The sequence below is a fragment of the Aotus nancymaae genome, unplaced genomic scaffold (assembly GCF_030222135.1).
Source record: "Aotus nancymaae isolate 86718 unplaced genomic scaffold, 86718_ANA_hifiasm-v0.15.2.pri h1tg000062l, whole genome shotgun sequence".
NCBI lineage: Eukaryota > Metazoa > Chordata > Mammalia > Primates > Aotidae > Aotus > Aotus nancymaae.
Genome location: NW_026988476.1, coordinates 27,179,587 through 27,193,843, shown reverse-complemented (window position 1 = coordinate 27,193,843; position 14,257 = coordinate 27,179,587). Strand labels below are relative to the sequence as shown.

General features: G+C 33.0%; 1 protein-coding gene across 1 annotated transcript in view; it reads left to right on the top strand.

Moving 5' to 3' along the window:
* Positions 1-13,669, top strand: part of EXOC5 (exocyst complex component 5) — a 57,952-nt gene extending 44,283 nt beyond the window's left edge. The window contains exons 13-18 of the mRNA XM_012450981.3: positions 3,185-3,293; positions 6,485-6,605; positions 8,172-8,258; positions 10,178-10,286; positions 10,497-10,712; positions 11,477-13,669. Coding sequence (XP_012306404.1) covers positions 3,185-3,293; positions 6,485-6,605; positions 8,172-8,258; positions 10,178-10,286; positions 10,497-10,712; positions 11,477-11,665 — 831 coding nt within the window. The 3' untranslated portion in view covers positions 11,666-13,669. The remainder of the gene's footprint in view (positions 1-3,184; positions 3,294-6,484; positions 6,606-8,171; positions 8,259-10,177; positions 10,287-10,496; positions 10,713-11,476) is intronic.
* Positions 13,670-14,257: the final 588 nt, after the last annotated feature.

The following is a 14,257-nucleotide window of genomic DNA, read 5'->3' as shown; positions in this document are numbered from 1 at the left end:
TTCTTTTGCCTTATTGCACTAGCCACACTTCTAGTACACTGCTGAATAGAAGTGGTGAGAGTGAATACTTTGCATTGTTTCTGATCTTAAGAATAAACCATTTAGTCTTTCACCATTAAGTATATTACTAATTGGGTTTTTCATAGATATTCTTCTTCAGATTGAGAAAATTTTTTATCCTACTTAGGTGAGTGTTTGCATGAGGAATAGATGTTAGATTTTGTGCAAAACTTTTTTATTCTGTTAATATAGTAAATTATAGTGATTGATTTTCAAATGTTGGCCTTGCATTCCTTCTTTGATAAACTGCAGTTGGTCATCAGCTGACCTTTTGTCATATTTATATGTTGTCGGATTAGGTTTACTAAATTTTTGTAAAAAAATTTTAACATCTGTGTTCATAGGATATTGACTTTTTTTTTCCCCCTTTGAAGTTTTTGTCTGGTGTTAGTATCAGGGTAATGTTAGCCTTATAGGATATGTTGGGAAATATATCAACCACTCCTCCTTCAATTTTCTGGAAGAGTTTGTTTAGAATTGGTATTCTTTCTTTCTTTAAGTGTTTGGTAAAATTCACAAGTGAAGTCATTTGGGCCTGAATTTTTTTTGTGTGTGTGAAGATTTTAAATTACAAATTCAACTTCTTTAGTAGATATAGGACAATTCAGGATATCTACTTCTTTTTAAGTCATCTTTGATAGTTTTTATGTTTTAAAGCATTTGTGTAGTGCACATAAATTGTTGAATTTATTGGAATAAAATTATTCATGATATTTTCTTGTCCTTTTAATATCTGTGGAATTTGTAGTGTTGTCACCTCTTTCCTAATATTAGTAATTTGTGTCATTTTTTTTTCTTATCAATTTGGCTAGAGGTTTATTCATTTTACGGATTTATTTCCCCCACAAGGAATCAGCTTTTGGTTTCATTAGTTTTTCCCTATTGTTTTTCTGTTTTAAATTTTATCAGTTTCTACTTTTTATTACTTCTGTTATTTTGCTTTCTTGGGTTTTATTTCCTCTGCCCCTGTCCCCTGTTTTTTTAGTTTTCTAAGGTGGAAGCTTTGAGAACTTTCTTCTTTCCTAATCTAATATAGATGTTTTGTCTTATAAATTTCCCTGTAAATACTACTTCAGCTGCATCCCCAGAATTTTTGTATGTTGTGTTTTATTTTCATTCAATTCAAATCCTTTTAATTTTGCTTTTGATTTGTTTTGGCCCAAACATGATTTAGACATGTTACTTAGTTTCTAAATATTTAAGAATTTGTTAGATATCTTTCTGTTACTGATTTTAAATTTGATTCCATTGTGGTCATGAAGCAGGAGCGGCCTTGAGAAACAGACCTCTTGGACACTGAACTAGAGAGGAAGGGGTTTTATTATATGGCCTGGGAGCAAGGCTTTATGTTTTGTCCAAATGGCCAAGCTCCCCTAACAAAGAGAAGCTCTGCCTTTATATATGCCTATGATCTAGATATTAGGTTTACAGCCTTAGGGGTCTTGGGTTTACAGCTTTAGAAATCACATATGAAAGGGTCTTGTGTTTACAGCTTTAGTAATTACATGTGAAAGGGTCTTGGGTTTACAATTTTAGGAATTACATGTGAAAGGTTTCTGGTTTCCAGTGGAGGCATGGGGTGGGGATTTAATCTTAAGTAAAAACAGTGTCTTCCTAGAGATTCCCCCATATCACTCCTGCTATCTTATAGGATGGTGATTTAAGAGGCACTGCCAGTCGGCCAGCCTTTTCTTCTATTGAAATGCAGTGTGGAAGTCAAGGAGGAGGTCCTAGATGCCTAGGTCTCCTTCTTCAGTCAGAGGACATACTTTGTATGTGAACCCATTTTAAATTTATTAAGACTTGCTTTTTTTTTTTTTTTTTTTTAGCTCAGAATATGGTCCATCTTTTTTCTATGCACTTGAAAAATATGTATTGTGATGTTGTTGGATGGAGTATTGTATAAATGTCAGTTAGGCTTAGTTGATTATGGTGTTCAAGTCTTCTGTATTCTTACCAATTTTCCATCTGCCCCTTCTGTCTGTTACACATGGATGTTTGGATGTAAATAGGTGGAGTGTAAGAATGGCTTGTGAAGAAGGTAACAGCATTTTTGAGCATCAGTAATTAGAGAAGGGAGGGTGAATGTTGGAGTAAAAAGGCTGATGAGAGAGGGGTAATGGTTGGGGTAGTTATTAATAAGACCACAAAGGAAGCTGAGTAATACCAAATCAAAATTTATAATCAGTGGGAATTCAAAGTGGGTTATAGAATTCTTTATCAACTTCAAATTTAGTATATCAGATAATAAATATTAACCCCAAGAGGGTACATTAATGAAGACTCCAAATAGGTTTGACAGAAGCAAAAATCAATGTATAAATAATATAGAAAGCAATTATAAGAAGTCAAGAGTAATTTTCTGACTGTTAAAAAAGAATTTTATTTTCCCAGCATAACTAATAATTACTTTATGAAATAGCTAGGTTAGTTGCAACAGCAGCAGCACCAAAATGAATATTGTAAGCTCACTATATGCAAGTACTGTGCTAAAAACACTTTATGCTTTTTTTTGTATTTTGTTCTCATCTCAAGTCTAGAATGTAAGTACTGCTAATATTATTCCCATTTTACAAATGAAGAAATTGAAGCATGGTGGGGTTAAATAACATCTCAAAGGTTCGCTTAATCAGGAAATGATAAAAATATTATTTGAGCCAGTCATATTTTATGGTGCATCTGTTATTAATTTCTCCATCTCCACTGTGCAATAAAACAAAGCATTCTTTTTGTTCTGAGTTTTACTAGACTGTTCTTTGCTCAGTCAGTTGCTCTCAAACCTCTTCGATCCGCAGTAAGAAATGCATTTTACAGTTAGCCCCATGTATACATACATGTATATGTGTATGTGGGGTATGTATTTTATGATAGTATACTTGGATTTTACTAATGGATTGTAATACAGATTTGAAAAACATTGCTCGAAGTCAGGAGAGTTACAAACAAATATGGAGCATTATAATTGTATGTATGTGTGTTTGTGTAGGGGGGTTCTGGGGAGAGCTATGAGTTATTTTGATACCTGAAATACTGACTGTATCTTATAAAAAATGGATATCTTAAAAAATTGGCGTTTTAAAAAGGTAGACTTGAGGAATGATATTGCTTGATTTTTGTTTTTAAGCTCTCTGATCCATCTGACTTACCAAGGAATGCCTTCAGAATTTTTACCATCCTTGTGGAATTTTTATGTATTGAGCATATTGATTATGCTTTGGAAACAGGACTTGCTGGTGAGTGTATTTGTGTTACACTTGTGTTAAGTTCCTTTGATCCTGCTTGTTTAAACTGTATACAAAATGATGTTTTGCATATAATCATCTCTGTATGTCAGATTCAGTTCAGTACAATGAAGTTTGAGCTTTTATAATGCAAGGATTTGCCAGGTGCTGAAAGCTATACAGAACAGTTCTCTCATATTGTTTACATACAGCATAATAAAATAATAAGCTACCTAAGTCACTATAATGTATGACACAATGTCTTACAATGCTGTAAGTTAGAAAATACCAAGGAAAAAAATGAAGGCAAAAACAGTTGTGGTTGGGGAATTGAGCAATGTAAGATTTAGAAAGAGAAGTATTCAAAACTAAGTCTGGAAAAAAATAAATTCAAATTAAAATTTTATTTTGCTTTTGGTCTTTTGGGCTTAGTAGTTAGTAGCATAATAATGACCTGAGTCCAGTCTCATTAATTCAATTGTCTGTTTCATCTATTCAGTGGTCATCTCAAACTTAACATAGCCAAAATGAAACTCTTTATTTTCCCTCTAAACCTGTTCTTTCTCATTCTTCCTGTGTCATTAAAAGGCATTACCAATATGCATGATTATTATATGTCAGATTCCTTTAAAGGGCATTACCATTTTACCAGTTGCTCAATGCCCCAACAAAACTGAGGAGTTTCTTAATTCCTCCTTTTCAGAAATCAATTCTGATAGCCAGTCCATCAGCAAATCCTCTCAATATACTTCCAGGCATAAGTCAAATTCATATACTTTTCTCCATCTTCACTGATGTCACCCTAATTTAAACACCATTTATCTCTGTCTACTTGTCACTGATCTCCCTGCATCCATTCTTGCCTCTCCACGTTACTGACTCATGTAACAGCAAGTTTAATTTCATTTCCTTATTTAAAAATCTTTAGTAGTTCCCTGTTACTCTTAAGGGGAAAACAACAGCAAACTTTAGAAAAGCGTGACTTTTCATCTGGCCTAGTATGCATTTATCATCTCACATTGCATTTCTTCTCACTTCCCCAGTCACTCTGACCCTCATTGTTTTTCCTTGCTTAGTCTTTTTGAACTTGGTGTTATCCTATCCCCAAAATTCTTTTGTCTCAGCTCTTCTCATGGCTGGCTTTTTCAACCATCTCATCTCAACAAAGATGTTATCTTCTCAGAGAGGCCCTTGCTGATCACCATAGATAAAGTAGCCCTTTTTTCCTATCCTAGTTATCCTCGTTATCTTATCATTGCATTAACTTTATTTATAGCACTTATAACAATGAAATTTTTATCTGTTAATGTCTGCCTCCACTCACCAAAATTCATTCATTTAACACATGCTTATTAAATGCCTACTCCTGAACCTGTGGAGTTTACATTCTTATGGAAAAGATCGACAAATGATTAGAAAGTACAATGAAGAAAAATGAAACAGAAAAAAAAAATGAAAAAAAAAATGTGTGTGTATGTAATAATTTTGATATGCCCTTATTTTTATTTTGGAGACAGGGTCTCACTCTGTCACCCAGGCTAGAGTGCAGTGGCACAGTCATGGCTCATGGCGACTTTGAACTCCTGGGTTCAAGCAATACTCTTGCCTCAGCCTCCTGAGTAGCTGGAACTACAAGTCCTTGCCACTATGCCCAGCTAATTTTTTCTTTTTTTGTAGAGATGGAGTCTCTCTTTGTTGCCTATTCTGGTCTTGAACTCCTGGCTCCAAGTAATTCTCCCTCCTCAGCCTCCCAAGATTTTGTTTTGATTTAAACTCTTTTCCTAAAGGTTTCATTTCCTGCCAACTTATGCTGCTGCTGGACTATTTGTGTGTGCCAGTTTCTCTGTGATTATTGAATATTCTTTAAAGTTTTTAATAATTTTGTGGTTAAAAACATACATTGTAGCTAAATTCTGATGCCTATAAAGAAAAAATACATCAATATTTCCTTAATTTTTATGTCTTTTATTAATAACAAGGATTCATATTTTCTACATATGTATTTTATTTTTTTCTCTTATAAAGTTCATTTGCAATTGGAGCCTTCAATTTTCTTACAAGTTGGTAATCTTGTCTTTTAATGGGGGGGGAACACCTTTGTTTTCTTTTTTTTATTTTTTTATTTTTATTTTTATTTATTTATTTTTTTGAGACAGAGTCTCACTCTGTCACCCAGGCTGGAGTGTAGTGGTGCTATCTCAGTCCACTACAGTCTCTGTCTCCCGGGTTCAAGCAATCCTTCCACCTCAGCCTCCTAAGTAGCTGGGACTATAGGCATGCACCACCACGCCCAACTAATTTTTATTTTTTGTATTTTTCGTAGAGACAGGATTTCCCCATTTGGCCAAGCTGGTCTTGAACTCCTGACCTCAAGTGATCCGCCTACCTTGGCCACTCAAAGTTCTGGGATTACAGGCATGAGCCACCATGCCCAGCCCTGTTTTCCATTTTTAAGACAAAAAAAAATCATTATAGGACAAAGAACTTTAGGTATCAAGCCTGTATTTTCTCATTAGCTATGCATATCTTCCTTAGTCTAAGTGTTTTAATTTTAGCTAGAAACATAAACATCTAGGACCTTAGAGTTCATCTGTTATTCTTTACAAAAAGGAGGACATGGAAATCCAGAGAGGTCAGCTGATATTTGAGGTCAGAATATGGAGTGGCTTGATTCTCTTTTTATTTTATTCTGAATAAATTCCAGAATAAAATCAGGAATTTATTTTGTAGTCAGTGAGGACATTTTGAGTATTTTTTGAGGAATTAGTGGAGAGTACAGTAAGGGAAATGTGTCAGTTTAGGCATATTACTATGGCAGCAGTATCTAGGATAAAAGATAAAGAGACTTGAATGAGGAAGACTAATGAGAAGATTATTTGAACTATTATCAGAGATTAAAAAAAGGCCTGTTTATAAGAAAAATGGTGCAACTGTATTCATGGCTTATGTGAATCATGAAGGCTAAGTAGATGGTGAAAATTGGGCATAAAAATAACTTTGGATGAGTTTTACTAATAAATTAATAAGTTTAAGCTTGATTTTCCTATTCTGTCCACAGAAGCCATTATCGATGTATTAAAACAGTGGTTGCATTTATTTATGTTATAGATTTAAAAACCACATTCTTTTTTTGTTGCCAAAATGAATTTCTTCAAGGATGATTTCAAGGATAATTCTAACATATGTATGCCTTCCAATTTTAGGAATTCCCTCTTCAGATTCTAGGAATGCAAATCTTTATTTTTTGGATGTTGTGCAACAGGCCAATACTATTTTTCATCTTTTTGACAAGCAGTTTAATGATCACCTTATGCCACTAATAAGGTTAGTCAAATTATCTGATATTTATTAATATTTCAGTGAATAATACAGTATTCTACATAATATTCTGCATGTTTTTTATTAAGTTTAAAAAGTACATGTTTTAAATTTATTAAATTTAAAAAGTACATGTTCACAAAAATGTCAGACTGGACAAGTGGTATGAAATAAAAATATAAAAGTTCTTAGGAAATAAAATACTGTTTCTTGCATTTCTGTTTTCTCTTTCCACTATATTATTAATTTTGGTGTATTTCAAAAGATTTAATCTGTCACCTAAAACTGAAATCTAATTTGAAAGAGGACCTCCAGCTTAGTGAAACTCAGCAAATTTGACATCTTTTAAAAGATCTGATAGACACAGTTTATGTACCCACTTGATGTAATGTAAAAGATATACAAATAATTTTCTGAGATCAATAGGACAGATTTTAATGAGGCATTAAGTAAGGTTTGGTTCGCATCTTCATATCAATTTGTGTGAACTTATAAAGCTTATGAGAATTCAGTAAGATGGTGTACATGTGAGCATGCTTTACAAAACTATCCCTTTAGTGTTTTTATGGAAGAAGAAAAATACATAAATTTTTTTGACATTTTGTTGTAAACATTGATGTGACAAGACAAGTCCAGAAACAGTCTCAAAGATAAGAGTCACTTGTAATCCCTGAATCATATTTTGGAAGGAAATTTACTTTTTAAGAGCTGTTATACCACAAAGCAGAGAATTCACACAATTATTAGGGTTGCATATTTTTTGATATTTTGGGTCTTTTGACATTCCGATAGCATTCAGAAGGCAAATATGTATGTTAGGTTTTTAAAAATTTAAAAATACAACTGGATTGGCTGTTACCCTCCAAATTTTATAGTATGATTTACTGTATTATTAAAACCTTTGTGATAGTCTATAACTTTTCTTACGATTACACTAGATATTTGTTTATAAAGAAAGCCAAATAATTACAAAATTTTAAAGTCACATTTATTTTCTTGAGAGATGTCTTCTCAGAGCTCAGAATAACAAATTTAAGTAGTCATTGTCTTTCCCTTTTTTGAGATGGAGTCTTGCTGTGTCGCCCAGGCTGGAGTGCAGTGGTACAATCTCAGCTCACTGTAATCTCCCTCCACCTCCCGGGTTCAGGTGATTCTTCTGCCTCAGCCTTCCGAGTAGCTGGGACTGCAGGCGCACGTCATAATGCCTAATTTTTGTATTTTTAGTAGAGACAGGGTGTCACCATATTGGCCAGGCTGATCTCGAACTCCTGATCTCAGGTGATTTGCCCACCTCGGCCTCCCAAAGTGCTGGGATTACAGGGGTGAGCCACCATGCCGGGCCCTTTCTTCCCTTTTAATTGGTTGTTTTTAGTCTTAACTATTATAATGAATTGTGCATAGTGAATGCTAAATAATTACTTTGCTTGTTATACGCGTCTTGGATTTGTTAACAGTATTAATCTGTATATATGGATGTATTTATATATAACGTAATACCCACAGATATATGAAAAACTTATAGAAAATATTGGATTATTAATATGATTCTTTTTCCTTTTAAATATACAATAGCTCTTCTCCTAAGTTATCTGAATGCCTTCAGAAGAAAAAGGAAATAATTGAACAAATGGAGATGAAATTGGATACTGGCATTGATAGGCAAGTTGTTGGTTTTGTCTCTTGCATTTTTTTAAATTATAAAAACACCGTATCATAGCAGCATGAAAATACTTCTTAGAGAAGAAAAATTATTTGTCTTAATTCTACCATCTTGCTACAACATTTGATTTTATTTTTACTTACTGTCTTCATCCTTATTAGAATGTTGTTTTTATTGAATCCTGAAGTTTTTTACTTTGGCCTATCTCAGCATTTAACATGCCTTCCTCAATAAACTTAATCATTACTAGCTTTTGATTTAAAGTGAGAAATATGTGACTTTTTCAGTTGAACACTTAGAGGCCATTGTAAGATTATTAATTGTCCTAATTTCAATTTTATTGTGTTTCAAGGAATAGGGAGGCCCAAGAAGAGGGAGAGAGACAGGGAAACAGCCATTAACTGGAGTAGTCAGAACACACACTATATTTATCACTTAGGTTCACTGTCTTATATGGGTATGGTTTGTGGTACCCAAAACAATTAAAATAACATCAAAGATCACTGATAACAGATCACCATAACAGATTTAGTAATGAAGAAGTTTTGAAATACTGTTAAGAATTACCAAAATGTGACACAGAAACACAAAGTGGGCATGTTCTGTTGGAAAAATGGCACTAATAGACTTGCTTGACACAGGGTTGCCACAAGCCTTCAACTTGTAAAAATAAAACCACAGTATCTGAGAAACACAATATAAAACAAAGCAGAATAAAACAAGGTATGCCTGGCTATCCAGAAGGGGGGTTGTTGGATCATATAGTAGCTCTGTTTTTAATTTTTTGAGGAATTTCTGTACTTTTCCATAATGGCTGTACCAATTTACATCCCCATAAACAGTGTATAAATGTCTGTATGCACTTTTGACAACACTCGTTATCTGTTGCCTTTTTGAAAATAGCCATCCTAACAGGTGTGAAGTGATGAGTGCATTTTCCTGATGACTAATGATGTTGAGCACCTTTTCATATACGTGTTAGCCATCTATGTGTTTTCTTTCAGAAATTTTTATTCAGGTTCTTTGCCTTTTAAACATTGGCTTATTTGTTTTTTTGCTATTGAGTTGTTTGAGTTCCTTTTACACTTGGGGTGTTCTTGTGTCTGCTGTATTGTTTGTTGTTGTTTAACAGGCAATATGGGTATTCTGGTGATGTTACTGTGCTGTTTAGTTACCTTGAGCATGTTATTTTTTCTCTGTATTAATGGCATGTCATCTTTTTTACTGTTAAGTACTCATGTGAATAAGTATAAGAAAATGATTGCTTATTGGTAGCATGTAAATTCAATGTCAAGAATGATGGTGATGCCAGACAGCCATGGATTGTCCACATAGGTGGCTGAGTGACATCTTTGTTTTCTGATGGCTCGGTGAATGGGTTTCATGTACAAAACTATTAAAATATTTTATAAAATTACCCTCAGGCTACATATATATGGTATATATTGAACATAGATGAATTTTGTGTTTAGAATGGGTCCCATCCCCAAGATATCTTATGTATATATGTATATACAGATATTTTCTAAAATCTGAAAAATTCCAAAATCCAAAACTCTTCTGGTCCCAAGAATTCTGGGAAAGGGATACTCAACTTGTATATAGTTTGACTTTGAAGATCCTTAGTTGTTAAGGAATTAAATTAGTGACAGGCTTCTAAGATTTTAGGATTTCCTTGAAATACTGCACAAAGAATCTTTGCTCTCTCTTTTGAGCAGAAAGATAATAAAACCAAGAGCTCTTTCATATTAAGACGTAGAGCTTACTTTTTCTAATATCTAAAGTTTATCAATAGTAAAAGAGTTTTATGGTGATAGGAAATCAAATAACTAATTTAATTTAGCATAAATAATATAATTAAACAGAAACATAGAATAAGTTAGATGGGTTAAATAATGCTGTGTTCTCAATTCTCTAGGACATTAAATTGTATGATTGGACAGATGAAGCATATTTTGGCTGCAGAACAAAAGAAAACAGATTTTAAGCCAGAAGATGAAAACAATGTTTTGATTCAATATACTAATGTGAGTAAAATGATTAAATTTTTAATAATAATAAATTTGTTAATATTTGTTAATAAATTTGTTAATATTTGTTAACATTTTTATTGATGTATCCTATTGTGCCCTAGATGTTTTTCTTTTATACTTACAGATTAATGAGAAACTATGTATTTCCTCTTTAGCTAAGCTGGTATATATTCCTATGTAATGAGTGTAGAAAAACTTTTATAGGCCTGTGTAAAAGTCTGTGCTTATGTAAGAAAACAAGTGGAGAAGATTAAAAATTCCATGGATGGGAAGAATGTGGATACAGTTTTGATGGAACTTGGAGTACGTTTTCATCGACTTATCTATGAGCATCTTCAACAATATTCCTACAGTTGTATGGGTGGCATGTTGGCAATTTGTGATGTAGCTGAATATAGGAAGTGTGCCAAAGACTTCAAGGTATGTATACACAAAAACATCAAACTTGCAAATAGGCCTAGGAACATAAGTCAGATCATTAAAAATTGATATTTGCTTATAATTAGTAAAAGGTTTATAAGTTTTGTTGATATTGTATGAGATAGATTAACACATTCTACCTGAAAAAGTGTTGTTCCAATCTTTTTTTTTTAATTTTAAATTTTTATTTTCTATTTTTTTCAGAGTCAGGATCTCACAACGTTGCTCAGGCTAGTCTCATACTCCTGGGCTCAAGTGATCTGCTGCCTCAGCCTCCCAAAGTGCTGGTGTTACCAGCATGAGCCACCACGCCTGGCTCATCTATTCAATATTAAACACATTTTTGCTACATGCTGCATTTTCAGTTCTACAGACTTTGACTTACTGACATCCATGACTAATGCTGCATATGCCACACATTAGGAAAATAATGTTCTGTCTTCATTTATGTCTTGAATTTTTCTGTAACATTTAAATTACGAAAAATGATATATACTAATGATAACTAGTTTTAGTTCACTGCAGTATATATAATTCTTATTATTGAAGAAAATTGACATATGAATCTTTTCAAAATATTATAGCAAGTTTAAGTAGCTACTGAAATCTTTAAGTTTTAATGCTTTGTGATCTTACAAAGTTTTAACATGTTGAACCCCTCCCACACTAGTAAGTCCCACCTGACTATGTAAGAAGTTACAAGCTAATTGTGAAACTGGAAATTATTTTGTTTCAATGTTACTTTCTTTATTCTCTCAATTCAGATTCCAATGGTATTACATCTTTTTGATACTCTGCATGCTCTTTGCAATCTTCTGGTAGTTGCCCCAGATAATTTAAAGCAAGTCTGCTCAGGAGAACAACTTGCTAATCTGGACAAGAACATACTTCACTCCTTCGTACAACTTCGTGCTGATTATAGATCTGCCCGCCTTGCTCGACACTTCAGCTGAGATTGAAGGAATTCAATGTCAATTCCTTTACACAAGAATGTCTTGTTCTTCAGTAGGCCTCGGTTGATAGAAAGCACAGGAGATACCTTATGACACAGCCAATATTTTGTGAAACAATGACTGGAACAAAACAGCAGCCATACTTACCTTTGAGGTTTTATTTCAAGTTTGGATGCCACTAGCTATATTTTGTTTTTTTTCCCCTTAAGTTGAATTTTAATTTCACTCTTGAATGTGGAAATTTCAGATTTTGTAAAACTACGTGTCACTGTTTTCATCCTAGAAAATGTTGCTGTCAGAAGGCAAAGGAAATGTTACCAGTGTTTTCCGTTCTTGTACTTCAACATATTCCATTTAGAAATTTTGCCATTCTGTTTTGCATTAATAACAGTTGAAATACAGGAAAACCACGTTTATTATTCCTCAGTTTTTAATGACCTTTTCAGCATCAATTGTTAATCAGATTATTTTAGGTTTTCCTAAATAATTTTTTGCCTCTTTCAAAAAGTTAACAATTAAGCGTACTTTCTGTAGTTGGTTGTCTAGATTTTTTTTTTCTGAGGTACAACATTAATACTAGTCCAAGAAAAATGTCATAAACTAAACTGAAATGATGAAATGTTTTATGTAGACATTAGGAGTGGATCAGAATACTTCTGCTTTCTGGGTAAAACTTAAAAGTTTACTATTTCTTATTTGGTAAATAGATTTTAAGCCAATTCTAGTAAGAAATTAATAAAACTACCTTATTTATATTTCACTTAAGATGGAGGACCTTAACTGAAGGACCATATTTATTCATTATTTTAATATTAAAAGGGAAGTAAAAAAAAGTGAGGTATAGTCTAAATTGTACATATAAGAAATATTGACAGTGTTTAGCAACAATGCAGCCCTTTAAGATTTCTATCATAATGCTAAACTTGAATAAGATGGAATGGCTGAACATATGGTTAGTCTTATTTTAAGAGGAATTGAGAATGATAGATTTGGAGATGAGCTTTGCAAAGACCGATTGCTCTTCATGTCTGTAGGCCTGTGATTATCCTTTTTCAAAGCATTTCTGAAGGTATTCCTACTTGGATAGAGTTACGGAATTGGCTTAATTTGATGACATAATAAATCACTTATAAAATTTTAAACATCAAGTGAAAATTTAGAAAGGCCATTACTATTCTATAAACCTTATGAACTTGCTCTGGGAGAATGCATTTTAAATTATATGTAGTGTTTCAGTTCCCATTGTGTTGTTCATAGTCTTCTAGGAACAGATAAGTATTCAATTCACTCTTGGCATTTTTTCTTTAATATAGGCTTTTTAGCCTATTTTTGGAAAACTGCTTTTCTTCCGAGATCCTTATTCTGAAGGTCATCAACTTTACCAAACCTTCTATGTCCAGAGCTAACTTAGTACTGTTTAAGTTACTATTGACTGAATTTTTTTCATTTTCTGTTTAGTCCAGTGTTACCAAGGTAAGCAAGGGAATGAAGTATACCAACTTCTTTCAAAGCATTTTAGGACATTAAGGCAGCTTTAAAAGGCTGTCTTGTTTTCTAGCTAAGGGAGAGCCAGAACAGGTTTTGGATACTAGAGAAAGTCATATGCTTGTACTGTTGCCATTTTAGAAAGCTCTGATGTGAATTCAAATTTTACCTCTGTTACTTAAAGCCAACAATTTTAAGGCAGTAGTTTTACTGGCCACTTAAGCTCTTTGTACAGTGTCAATTTGTAAAAAAGAAAAAAAGAAAAAAAATCTCAAATAAAACATGAGATAACATTTTAAGACTTCCAAATCAGAGAAGTGCTTCAAATTATTTTGTTTGGATTAATTTTTAAAATGTAAAGCATATACTTGTTGCCTAGTTATTTTGTTAATTATTTTCATGCTTGACTTCTGTGCAATATTTTCTATTATGTCCATTGATAGGACAGTGACAAAATTCGTAAGTGAATACTTAATTTAGAAGTGTTAACATTAATGCTCAATAAACAAATTCCCTGCAGTTGTTTTTTTTTTATTTCACTCTTTTTATATTTTAGAGCCATCCATCCTGAATTTTATAAATGATTTTTTATTTAAAAATTTAAGGTTTTTAAAATTTTTCACAGCATAGGTCTTCTCACTTTCCTAAACAAGACTAGAAATTTAGCCTAAACAGAGACGGTCTTCCTCTAAGGGGGTTAAAAAAAAAAGTGTCGTGTGAAGCAATATGCATTCTTTGTATTCTGATTTTTTAAATATTTTCATATTTATAGCCATCACAAAATTTTACCCAAAGTTTATGGCTCAGAAGAGATGATCAATAAGTAAAATGTTTTTCATTTTCACATGGTAGAATTTTAGGTAGAGAATAGAGCTTTGTATATAGGTAACTTTAACCAACATTTAAATAAGTGCAATCTTTGCAATATTCCACAGTATCACAAGAGCTAATATGCAATATTTAGGTAATGCATTGAATGAAGTTGAAAATACACTCTAGGCCGGGCGCGGTGGCTCAAGCCTGTAATCCCAGCACTTTGGGAGGCCGAGGCGGGTGGATCACGAGGTCAAGAGATCGAGACCATCCTGGTCAACGTGGTGAAACCCC